The 11,837-nt window shown below is 45.4% G+C and overlaps 1 protein-coding gene across 3 annotated transcripts; it reads right to left on the reverse strand.

The window, feature by feature from the left end:
• Positions 1–203: 203 nt before the first annotated feature.
• Positions 204–10,979, reverse strand: tlr18 (toll-like receptor 18). Of its 3 annotated transcripts, none has more exons than XM_003965816.3 (4): positions 10,862–10,979; positions 3,800–4,791; positions 2,496–3,678; positions 204–2,318 (listed from the first exon to the last, which is right to left on the reverse strand). In XM_003965816.3, the coding sequence occupies exons 2-4, from the start codon at positions 4,777–4,779 to the stop codon at positions 1,866–1,868; spliced, it is 2,616 nt and encodes an 871-aa protein (XP_003965865.2). In that variant the 5' UTR covers positions 4,780–4,791; positions 10,862–10,979; the 3' UTR covers positions 204–1,865. The 3 variants fall into 3 exon arrangements, with proteins under 3 accessions (XP_003965865.2, XP_011603533.2, XP_029694634.1); XM_011605231.2 differs by lacking the exon at positions 10,862–10,979 and adding an exon at positions 9,560–9,683; XM_029838774.1 differs by lacking the exon at positions 10,862–10,979 and adding an exon at positions 5,233–9,517.
• Between the last annotated feature and the right edge of the window lie 858 nt (positions 10,980–11,837).

Raw genomic sequence — 11,837 nt, forward strand, 5'->3', positions numbered from 1 at the left:
CAGGCTGGTAATTTAGAATAATCTTTCCCTGGAAAGCAAATCTTCCTTGATTACCATCAGCCGACCAATTTAAAGTCTTCATGAATATTTAGGGATTTTTTTGCTCATGGTGATTAAGAAATTATTCAGCAGTTTTTATTTAGACACAGCAGCACCTCACCTAACAGTAGAGGCTCTCCTGAACAAGAGATAGAGGCTTAAAACCGTATTATTTTTAGGTTTTATTTGGGTCCAAAAATATTAAAGGCAAAATATTAAGGAAACGAACGCAAAAGAGAACAATGGAAATAATGTACAGACAATTAACAGCATTAATAGTTTTTTTTTTTTAAATAAACAACCCACTGATACAAGGACTGCCCCTCTGCTGCCACCTACAGGCCATTCTGAAACACTACAACTGGCCTAAAACGTATACGCTGTTTCCACGGTAACAATATGAAACCTTTTAAATATGAGCTCAAGTGAAGCAGGATCATTAAAAAACAAACAAACATAAATCTATTGTGTGTCCTCATCATATCCTGCTAGGCTGCATGCCGTCGCCCTGCAGACCGGCTGTGCTCACTTCCTGTTCATGCTCACGCTGATGGCAGTGAACAGATGAGGCTCCAGCTGCTCTCCAGGAGCAAGAAAACGACCTAAAGATGCAGCAGAAGCAGCAATTTAGAGTTCAGTGCTTTCGTGAAGGAAACCGTTGACCTTCTCGCCATGCTGTCACTTTAAAAAAAACAAAAAAAAAAACAATTCCGACCTGTCATGAAACAAAACTGATGACTTCATGTCACCAAGAAGCAACATTTATATTAACATTTTCAGAGGTGCTATTTTTTTTTAATTCTGATTATATAAAAATTTCTTCGTAAAACCAGAGATTCATTTAAATTCAGTGTTTATTTGCACATCATTCCTCTTTCTTTTTTATTTTTTCACGCGTGCGCGGATGCTATTGCTTTAATGGCAGGCGCGAGCACATTTCTTCAATATCATTAAAGCTCAAATGAAAATTGAAAAGGCATCAAATGAATGTAATTAGAAAAGAGTCAGAGACAAACACATTCCTCTCCTCGCTAGAAACCCCTGAGCAAATGTACAAAGACACAAGTCCAAAACAGGAAAAAAAATGCAATTATATATTTATTAAGGATAGAAAAAAATCAATGTGATGTCATTGCCTGCAGTATATTTGAACCCTCATTCTTGTGTTCCAACTGAACAGATCCAAACTGTCAGTCAACATCTCCAGAGCATCAAATCCAACCAAACATCACATATCAGGTACGGATCAGACGTGGCCTCTGTGAATAAGCGGCCCGGCAGGTGGCGCTAGTAAATAAGACTTGGGATGGTGGATGATGGGGGGTGAATTAAACAGCTCGATGCATTTAAACAAAATATGAAAACTGTACATTCTTCACTTTACATCTTTCCCCATCAAAAACCAAACATCTGCATAGTGCAGAGTGAAACAGGGAGGTCTCCTCGGGGTCCCTGACCTTGTGGCCTTTCAGCACCCATCAGTCCGTCACCAGGTCTGGGAGATCGGAGCATCGGCTCAGCTCTCGTGGTTTGAATGACAGAAGAGGGATCATGTTCTGTGTGTTCTATCAAGCTTCGAATGAAAGCCTCTCATTCTGCCACCAGGCCAGACCAGGCCAGACCAGGCCAGACCAGACCAGACCAGACCAGACCAGACCAGGCCAGGCCAGGCCAGGCCAGGCCAGGCCAGACCAGGCCAGACCAGACCAGGCCAGACCAGGCCAGACCAGGCCAGGCCAGGCCAGGCCAGACCAGGCCAGACCAGGCCAGGCCAGACCAGACCAGACCAGGCCATCAATGAAACATTCTGATGATGATTAAAAAGCTCAAACTGCCACCATGGGGATTTGCCTCTGATGCGACACCTCCAAGCTGTTCTCAATCACCTCATAGTTTGGCTCTGTCCCTCTGTCTTCATCCATTTCTGGATTCCTTTCATCCACGAGAGGCCCAATAACAGAAATGCTCGCAGAGGATGTTCTGCTCCTCACGCTCTGTCGCCCCCTAGTGACAGCCGTCGGCCTGCCCAGCACGCTCCTCAGCTGGGCCCAGAAGAACGCCTGCTGGTTGACCTGCTGGGGCCACTCCAGGTACGTCTTGGTGCTCAGCATCTTCTTCAACTTGCAGTATTTGCTGGGTAAAGAGTTGGGGTCAATGGGCTCCTTCACCACCAGAATGACATCACTGAAGGTCTTCCCCATCGCCCTCTGCTGGGCAAAGTACAGCTCGTAGTTGCACCACTCACTGTTAACGAAGTGGCGAGAGAGAACGAATATGACCTGTGTGAGCACAGCAAAAAGAAAAATTAACCGCATGTTTTCAGGGGTGCATTTTACAGCCTACGACATGACACTGTCAACAAAAACATTTTAGTAGAACGCAGCAATATTCATCAAAATTCTCAAATCGTTTAATATCCCAGACTTGTATTTTCCAAAACTCCTTTGGTAGTTCACCTTTCGACTGTTCTCTATGTTCTCAATGATGTTATCAATGATCCACCGTCCAGGCGTGAAGTCCCTCTCATGGATACACAAGCGATAAGGGTTATTGTTGTTCTCCAGACAGGGTAACAGCTGATCCCTGACCCAGTCCGCATCAGAGTGGCTGTAGGATATGAAGGCGTGATAAGTAAAAGGTCCCTCTTCTCCCGCCGCCTTTTCCTTGTGGGCTCGGTATTTGGCTCTGATGATCTGAAAGGTGGCTTTGGTGTACCAGGGAAGGTCAAAAATGTAACAAATCAGCACCAGTATCAGGACCACAAATGTGGTGGCTGCCACACAGATGACGATGACCAGCCTGATGTCACAGGCCACTTTACCAGGGAGGTACTGGGAAATGACCGTGTTGAGCAGCGGCTCTGGGTGGTAGCACTTGTAGTTCCAGGGCCAGTCGGTCAGGTTAACCTTCCCTTCGGTGATGGTCTCCTGGACAAAGGCGTGAAGCTCACAGGTGCAGTGATATGGATTATTCCCTGCACTCAGGTGAGACAAGCGTGGCATGTCCTGGAAGGACTCTGTACCGATGAGTCCGAACGAGTTCCCGTCCAGACTGAGCGACTGCAACGACGGGCTGGCCCACTTTGATTGGATGAACTTGATTTTATTCCCACTCAGGTGGAGCTCCTGCAGGTTGCTGGTTTTAGAAAAGTAGTTCATGTCCAGCTGGTCGAGGTCACAGAAGGACAGGTCCAAGAACTCCACTGAGGTGGGCAGACAGTGGAGGGCGCTGCTCTCAAAGTTATTGTGGTGAACAATGAAGCGAGTGATGCTTTTTTGCCAGATGCAGTTGCGGCTCTCCGCGGCCGATCCCAGTTTGTTCCGGCTTAGATCCAGCTCTTGCAGCTGCTGGAACTCTTTTGTCAGCAAGGACAGGTCCTTCAAACTGGTCAGCTCGTTGTTGCTCATGTTGAAGAGACGCAGATTCGGTGCGGCGCCCTTGTAGTTACACAGTTGGTTGAAGATGTACGTGTCAGTCAGTCGATTATTGGACACATCCAGGACCTTCACCTGCTTCATCTCCGCCCAAGAGTCACAAGGCACCGAGTTGAAGTAGACGTACTGGATAGAGAGACTTCTGATGTTGTTGAACCAGGTGAAGCGCCAGTCGAATCGCAGCACATCAGGATTGCTGATATACCTACAAAGACAAGGTCACCTGTTTACTCTCAGCAGTCCCAATGGGCATCAACCCAACAACAGTTTGGCTCAGTTATGGCACGAAAACCTTAAATATTTTCATCAAATACAAAGTCACTCACCACAGGTCCAGTTTGTCCAGAACCAGGTCGGTGATGCTGGAGCCTGCCCCGTTATCCACAAATGTGGGCGAACGGGCAAAATCGATGTACTGAAATCTCAACCGTTTGATGGCTTCCAAGTTCAAGAGAGCCATCCTGAGAAGGTTCTCGTTGAATTTCCCTCGGTGAAAGATGAGCTGATACGCGGCCACGTGTTTCAGACCCTGGAAGATGTCCTGGACTCTCGTGTAGTAGCGGAACTCAAACAGGTTGCGGAACTGGATGGCGATAAATGTCTTGTTGGCGATGTCACGCAGCATGTCGACGAGAGCACTCGGCCTTTGGTCGATGGCCATATCGAAGCCCAACTTCTGCGTCTGGACGACCTCCAAACTTCCAGCCTCGTAGTACATCAGGTTGGATGAACACTTTATGGCAAATTCCTGCAGGCGGAGCTTCCTCAGAGGCTGAAAATCCCCTTTCTTCAGACCCTCCACCAGAGGACCACCCATGGACAGAGTCTGGAGCCTGACAAAGGTGGAGAACGTCTCCGCCAGAGCTGCGCGTTTGTACAGGTTATTGGACATGTAGAGTTTTTTGAGATTCAAGAGAGGACTGAGAGCCGCCACAGGAATTTCCCCGAGGGAGTTGTTGAAGATGTCGAGGATCTCCAGCAGAGGGTTGTTTTTAAAGGCATCGCTGTCGATGCGTGAAATGTTGTTGTACTTCAGATTAAGGCTGCGGAGCCGAGGGAAGAGGGCGAAGTCTTCGGCGTTGATGACCTGAAGTCTGTTGTAGGAGAGATCGATGTCTTCCAGACTGGGTGGAAACTGTCTCCAAGGGACGCTGCTGAGCTGCATTCCCAGACAGTCCGCAGAGCGGCCCGAGTTGAAGACGCGGCAGAATCCGGTGACAGTTTTAGTGGTGGAGGGTGGAGATGGTGTCGTGGATGCGAGCACCCCAACAGCAAGAGCAATGAAGTGCACAAATGTCCAAATCATCTTGGCACAATTCTAAAAACCAGAAAAAAAGGATTAATGTTTTCATTGTGTCACCCACGAACCTTGCAAACGATCAAAAAATAGCCTTTAAAACAACAACTGACAATGTGATCAACAACATGATGTAATCACGTGAATTACAACGTAGTTGCAAGTAATCTGGTCGATGGACAGTGATTCTGTGGGACCTTTATTAGGGAAGAAAAGTGCTGAAAAGAGCTGATGTAGAATTAAAACAGATGAGAATGTTGTGTCAGCAAACCCAAAGACAGGACGTTTCCTGCTGGAAATGCATGAGAAGCACAAACATTACATTTCTGTTGTCTCCATCTCTCACACACACACGCACACACACACACACACGCACGCACACACTGCTGCTCTCTCACGCTACAGAACCAGCAGATTGGTACTGGTCCAGGCCCTTAATCCCCCGGTGGTTTCTTCACTCACCTTCCTCAGGCTTCAGCTTCCTGCCTCGAGCCTCAAATGGATATTTTCGAATCAGCTCCTCTCCTGTTTATAGTGCTGCTCAGTGGCTCATCATCACGTGAAGGAGCCATAAAACTTTATGTCTGCTGTTCAGGGGAGTTTGTTTTATCTGAAAATGTCTGATTTCCTTATTTAGTTAAGGTAATATGTGACAGCCTGAACACAACAATACATTTTCAGATTAACAGTGTTACTGATAACTGTAGTAAATCCATTACTAAACACACCTCCCTGCACATAAGGGTCATCAGAATGAGCATTAGTCACATCATAAAGCAGGTTGTCCTCATTAGTTCTGGCGTTTCCACAGCATTTGAGACATATTAGACAGTGTTTAGCTACATTTAATATTAACTCCCATTCATTTTGAGGGAGGGCAAATGAGGGAAAAACTAAATCTACGTCCATGAGAGCTGACATGCCGATGGGAAGACTTGTGGCATTTTCATTACTTTGACAGCGAAGAGAGGAAATTGTAATTTTAGCCTTTTCTGATTAATTTGGTTAAATATTTCAGCCTGCACCATGATGGTCAAACACTGACTCCGTCTATTGAAATGTGCGTCTTTGTCCTCTTTCAGGTAGATAAGAACCCTGAAAGACTCAAACACAACAGAAAATCAGCCGTCCTCTTCCCGCCTGGTCCTGGAGGGCAACAGCCATGAAACCACTCCTACGCTCCCTAATCTCCCGCGCTCTAGACAGATGGTCCCGGAAATAGATGGTAGATTAGATCAACATAGATGATATTGTCCTAGCGTAGCCCCGCCCACTTGTTGTAAAGGGCCAGCTGCCGGTCCGGAACCTTTGGTGATCAATATTTATCGACTGTTTCGAACACATTTATGCGAGGGAGAAATCAGCTGCAGCTCAGACTCCGCTGCAGTGGTTTATGGGTCGATTATGGCACTAATTTAAAAATGTATTTGCATTATAATTTCTTCTGTGTATCAAAATCTTTTTTTGCAGTCGTGTGTGATGAGTTAATATTTGACAACTCCTCGAAGCATTTCTGTGCCCTCAGTTCCTGGAGTTTAGTTTTTAAGTGATCGCCCATCATGTAATGATTCATGAAGTTAACCTACCTGCTGGGGAAACGAGACACTCAAAAATACCGGTCACACTCGCCCGGAGCGTCAGAAAAGTATCCTAGCAACAACTTCAGTCTCTTCAGCCCATTGATTTGATCATATTCTACTGGGACGACCACTCAGGAGATGTACCAACCAGTCACCTACTGCTTTAAATCAGGTCCGTTGTGTACCGAACACGATCATTCACGGTTCCTTGTCGTCTTAAACATGTCCTGCTGTACATGAAAAGCGCCTCGTCCCGGCTGCACCTGCGTGATACTAACCCACATTCCTCTTTTGTGCTTTTGAGTTCATGACTTTTACCTGGTTTGACATTAACAGGTCTGGTAGGAGTTTGAGCATTAGCATCTCTGGACTGATGTTTTCACTCAACAGGAATGTGCACAAACACTTTGGCTCTAGTGCAGCCACGTTGTTCCGGGCCAGCTGTGCGTCATCAGTCCGTCAGCAGACGTTTACCTCAGCAGTAAACACAGTAAATGTGATCATTCGGTCATAGAGTCGTAAACTAGCTCCACACAAACCAGGCGGGTGTGTACACAAAGAAAACGTGGCTTCTGTTGTCCACGTGCTGTTTGTCAGCTGGACCCCCCCCCCCCATCACACACAAGCGCGTGGAGGAGGAGTGTGTTTGTGCGTCAGAGCCTTCAGGCTGACACAATGGACTACAACATCCATGTTCAGCGCCGATCCAGTTCAACAGGTGTAGCAGCAGGAAGGTTTTAACCTGACATCAGGTGACACGAGAGACGAAACAAAGACCGTCTCAGTGGGATGAAACAATCCGTCCTCTCACCCACAAACCTGTGTGAAGGCATTCAATCATCCTCTGACCTAATTATTAGCCAAGCAGCAGCGCTAGGTAACAATGACTATTTGGTTTGTGTCAACAATTGAAGAATGGAGGAAACACTGGCCAGGACAAGAATGTTGACTTTAGTTCACTTGGCACACAAAACAGCGCATGCAGGGAGGACTGGGACTGGGCCACGTGGTTCAGACCAAGTGACACTTCAACAGGTGTCTGACGCTTTGTGAAGCATCTTCAAGAGTCTGTTATCATGTGTGAAGGTTCTCCAGGTCCAGATGGAAAATGCTTGTTTTGTCCTCTGGACCACAATATCCTGGCCAGAACCTCACGCCTCCTGCTGAGTTTATCCAGTCCTCTAATGGTCCACCTGGAAGCACATTCCTATAGGTCAAAGGCCGGCTTCCACCTGCCTGGATGACCGACCTGCAGCCAGTCAATGGAGCCCATTGTCCCTTGCATTGATTTACGGACCTCTTTCTCTCTGAACCGCATCATTTGGTGAGCTCAGCGTTCCAGGGTGACATTTACTCAGGAGCCAATACTTGGCAGCAAACAGCTCCTTCATCATCATTTGATGCTACCTAGAGGAGCAATCGGGTCCATCTCGGCCTGACATTCTGCACGTTTACTTCTGTTATTTCAGGAAAACACACGGTCCCTCAGCGTGGACGTGCTCATGATGTCATCAAACAGGGAAGAGAGGAACTGATCAAGCTGAGGTTCCTCTATAGGGATAATTGAGTGTCATGATGGTCAAGAACTTTAATGCTAGCAAATGGAAACGTTTCCCAACGTGAGTTGACTCAGGTGGGATTCTGGCAAACTGATGAGATCTTCCCCACTTTCACTCTGCAGGTTGTGTTGAAGCAGAACATTCCTCTAATGTGTCTCCTGGGACACAACATTTCTATTTTGGATTACAGGAATTTCCTGTTCCTTCAATGTTCCTGATCTCGCCCACATCCCAAAAATGTGTTCCTGTGATTCCCCCCTGTGGAACCGTCTCATTCGTTTTGGAACATTTCTTCTGGCTGAATGAAGTTTAATGTTGATTTCATCAGAGTTGGTTGACACTTTCAAACTGGCTCGTTTGAGAGTTGCAGATCTGGACGGATGTTTTTACTCTTCATGTTATGATGATCGTGTGAGATGTGACGGGAAGTCACGAAACGTGTTGAAATGAGCCAGTTTAGAAATTGCTCAAAAACCACCACTGATTTAGTCAAAACCAAAGGGAGGCATTTATGATTAACGCGCTAAAACACTGGTTTCATCCAGGTTTCATTCTGTCATTTAAGCCTCTGTATGTGATCTGTGTGAATCAGACCAAAAGTGAAACACATTTATACGGAGCTCAGCTTCTATATTAACTCTGATGAGATTTGAACATGTGAGAGCGAGAGGACGGAATGACAGTTATAAGAGAAGCCATCAGGTCCTGGGATCCGTTTAACTTCAGGTGACTTCACTCGGGTTCTTGTGTTTATCAGGATGTTGCGAGAGCTCCGCTAGCCAACACTGACAGTAAAGTTACCCAACAGTTCAGAGCAGTGACGATATCAAAGATAATTTCTAACTGGCTGAGAAGATCCAGTAGTTGATTTAAAAGATAAAGTTTGTGGCTGAGGTAAAATTTATATGTAGCATCCTGTGTTAGTTTCTGTGATGTTGCTGTAACCGACTTTTCTATGCTAACTCGTTTTTGACCGATTTCTTGCTTTTAAACAGTGAGCAGAGCCTCTGATGGCGCATGAAAAGAAGATAAAATTCCACAGTGGCAGCGCCTCCGTGCACTCTGTGCACTCTCACTCAGACCGTGTCTGCCTCAAAATATTCCTGTTTGTCTGAACCATCTTTATTTCACTCTCACCGGACAAAAGATTATGCAACCTGATCCCAGCGAAGCGAACCGTGGCCACGTTTAGAATTAATGACCTGCTGCTCGTAGCGTTCAAATCAAGAAGCCAGTGTTTGATCTGAGGTTTGCACATATGGAAGAGATTCATCAGCAAAGAAACACTGCTCCGTTTTAAATACTGGGACAGTGGCATTATTGCAGATAAGAGACCTGAGTATACAAGTCGTGTTTCACTCACGAGTGTTTGATCTTTTCCCAGCTGACTCGTCCTCATAACCTGCCACATAATCATACTAGCTACTGTTTAGTGGAGCGGCTCAGGGTTCTGCCCGCTCAGCCTCACATTTTCCACTGAAACTGACCTCATTTGCCTTCTTATGAGCCAACCTTCACTTTTATTTTTATACCACCACACATCAAGAAGCAAACAATACAGCAGATTTCTCTGAACAGCAACAGCAGCCTCGGGTGGAGCCTTTTTCCTTCTAAGCAATGGACCAAAAGTTAAAGAAAGGCTAAACTTACCAGTAGGTGAGCTGAGGGGATTGATTGTGCCTTGCTTTGTTTTTGAGTTGTGATAGAGAAATGACTCAACCCTGAGAAGATTGAGTTAGAGTGTGTGTGTGTGTGTGTGTGTGTGTGTGTGTGTGTGTGTGTGTGTGTGTGTGTGAGAGAGAGAGAGAGAGAGAGAGAGAGAATGTGAGAGAGGTCAAACACGTGTCCAGGGACGACCCCTGCTGGGTCACGTTCTGCAGATTAAGGAATGAAAGAATATATTTTATGGGGTTCCAGTTTAGGGAGGAGTTTGTGTGATTTTTTTAACATTCAACTTTCAAGCAACGGGTCTGATTCGGAACTGGACTTCAGAAAAGTGTCGCCAACAGCTGAACAAGAGAGGAACGCTTTTAATCCCTTCATGTTGGGAAAAATTCTTTTTAAAAAAAAGGAGCAAAGGGAACATGAAGTGTAGCGATTCTGGAAGAAGGGACGTGTGTGTGTGTGTGTGTGTGTGTGTGTGTGTGTGTGTCTGATAACTGCAGAACAATGGTTTTACCGAGTCCAGTTAAAAAAAGGAAGGGGGGGGGGGGGGGGGGGGGGGGAGTTAATGCATTTTTAATGGTTCCTTTTTCCTTCTACATGAAAATATTGATTTGAGGTATTCAACAATCGTGCAGGATGTGATAAAGACTAATGAGGGTTTCTAACAAACGCGCTTCTTGTTGTGATGCTAAAGGAAACAACAGACCTGAAATGAGGCTCCTGCTGGAACACATTCAGCAAACGGTGAGATAAGGACGGTTCATAAGGGCGGCTCATCTTAAACTGGGTCTGTTTTTATTCTAGCTGGTCTACGACTCTGACAAAGACTCGTTAGCTGGTTGGCTCAGTCTGGATTTACAGGGCAGTTTAGATGTCAGATGTGCTGGGGGTTACTTTGTTAGCACCAAAAGGTTTGGAATGTGGGTTTTTAAGTCCACGTTGGGAGGAAAGCCTGGTCAGAGGACTTGAAAAGAGTTATGGAGCCGTCCTGTCATCATCAGACTATGAGATGGATCTAAAACAGGAAGTGAGTGAAGCTAACTTCTTCTCAGCGGTGGTGTTCAACACACCAGGTTTCATGAGTGGAAAGAGATGATTATTGTCTCTTCACTGATGTTGCCTCACTGTCAGGAGCTCGTTGACCTATTTTCACACTCATTCAGGTGTCACACCTAAGCTGCCGTGCGGCTGTTTGTGACAGACGGCTGTTGCAACTGGTCAAAACTCAAAACAGAATAAATGAAACCAACTAATACCCAGAAGAGAACAAACAAAAGAGGAGCTTACCGTAAATAGTGAACCACCCCAGCTGCACTCATCTGAGCCCTGCAGGGAGGAGCATCTCAAACAGACCAGAGGTGATTAGCAGCAGGAGGAGGCACATTAGGTAATGACACAGGTGAGAAGCAGCAGGTGAGGGATGACGACCAAGCAAGAAGTTTTTCCTGTATCTTCAAGCACATTTGGCTGGATTAACTCCAGCAACATGCTCTATTGACTGTTGCCTTGGCAACTGTTTTCAATCCCTTTCTGACCCTTAATTCTAACGTTCACCCCCCCAGGACTGACGTTTGGAGCGTCTGATTTTGTCAGAGGTGGTGTAGCCTTAATTGCTGAACTATTTTTAAGCACTTCCTGTCAAAAACACTAAAACCTAACCAGCCAATGGTTGAAGTGAGAGCCAAAGGTGTCGCTTTTAACCTTTCACAAGACCTCTTTTTAAAATATCTTTGGCCATATGATCCCTTTTCTGCCTGTTTAATCAAAGGTCAAACTGAACCTTAAATATGAACCAAATCATTGTAACCATTTAGGTATTTAAAGCAACGATTCATTGTAAATGAGTTCAAACCTTCAGCTGTGTTTTTAATGTTGGTTACAGGCTCTTCCTTTAATCTTCCCACCTGTGTAAAAACCTTAATTATGCTCTTTAACTCCAGCTACAGATATCAACATTCACACATTACTAAAAGGGTTTCCACAACCTTAAAAATGACGAGGAATCCTCCGCTTATAGATGTCTTTTATTCATTTTCACTGCACATGTTTAGGGAAAGACATGTCAATATGGAATCGTTACATGGATTTTCTGCCCTATATATCTGAAAATACATGTTATGAGATGGCATTCGACCGACATGGCACCAATATAAATCAGATATTTTTCATATATATATATATATATGTATATTAGAGTTTAGCCTGTTATTCAAAAATCATATTTATCAAGACACAATCATGGACGCACATGTTGGATACCCGA

Source organism: Takifugu rubripes, chromosome 7 (genome assembly GCF_901000725.2).
Source record: "Takifugu rubripes chromosome 7, fTakRub1.2, whole genome shotgun sequence".
In the NCBI taxonomy this organism is placed as follows: Eukaryota; Metazoa; Chordata; class Actinopteri; order Tetraodontiformes; family Tetraodontidae; genus Takifugu; species Takifugu rubripes.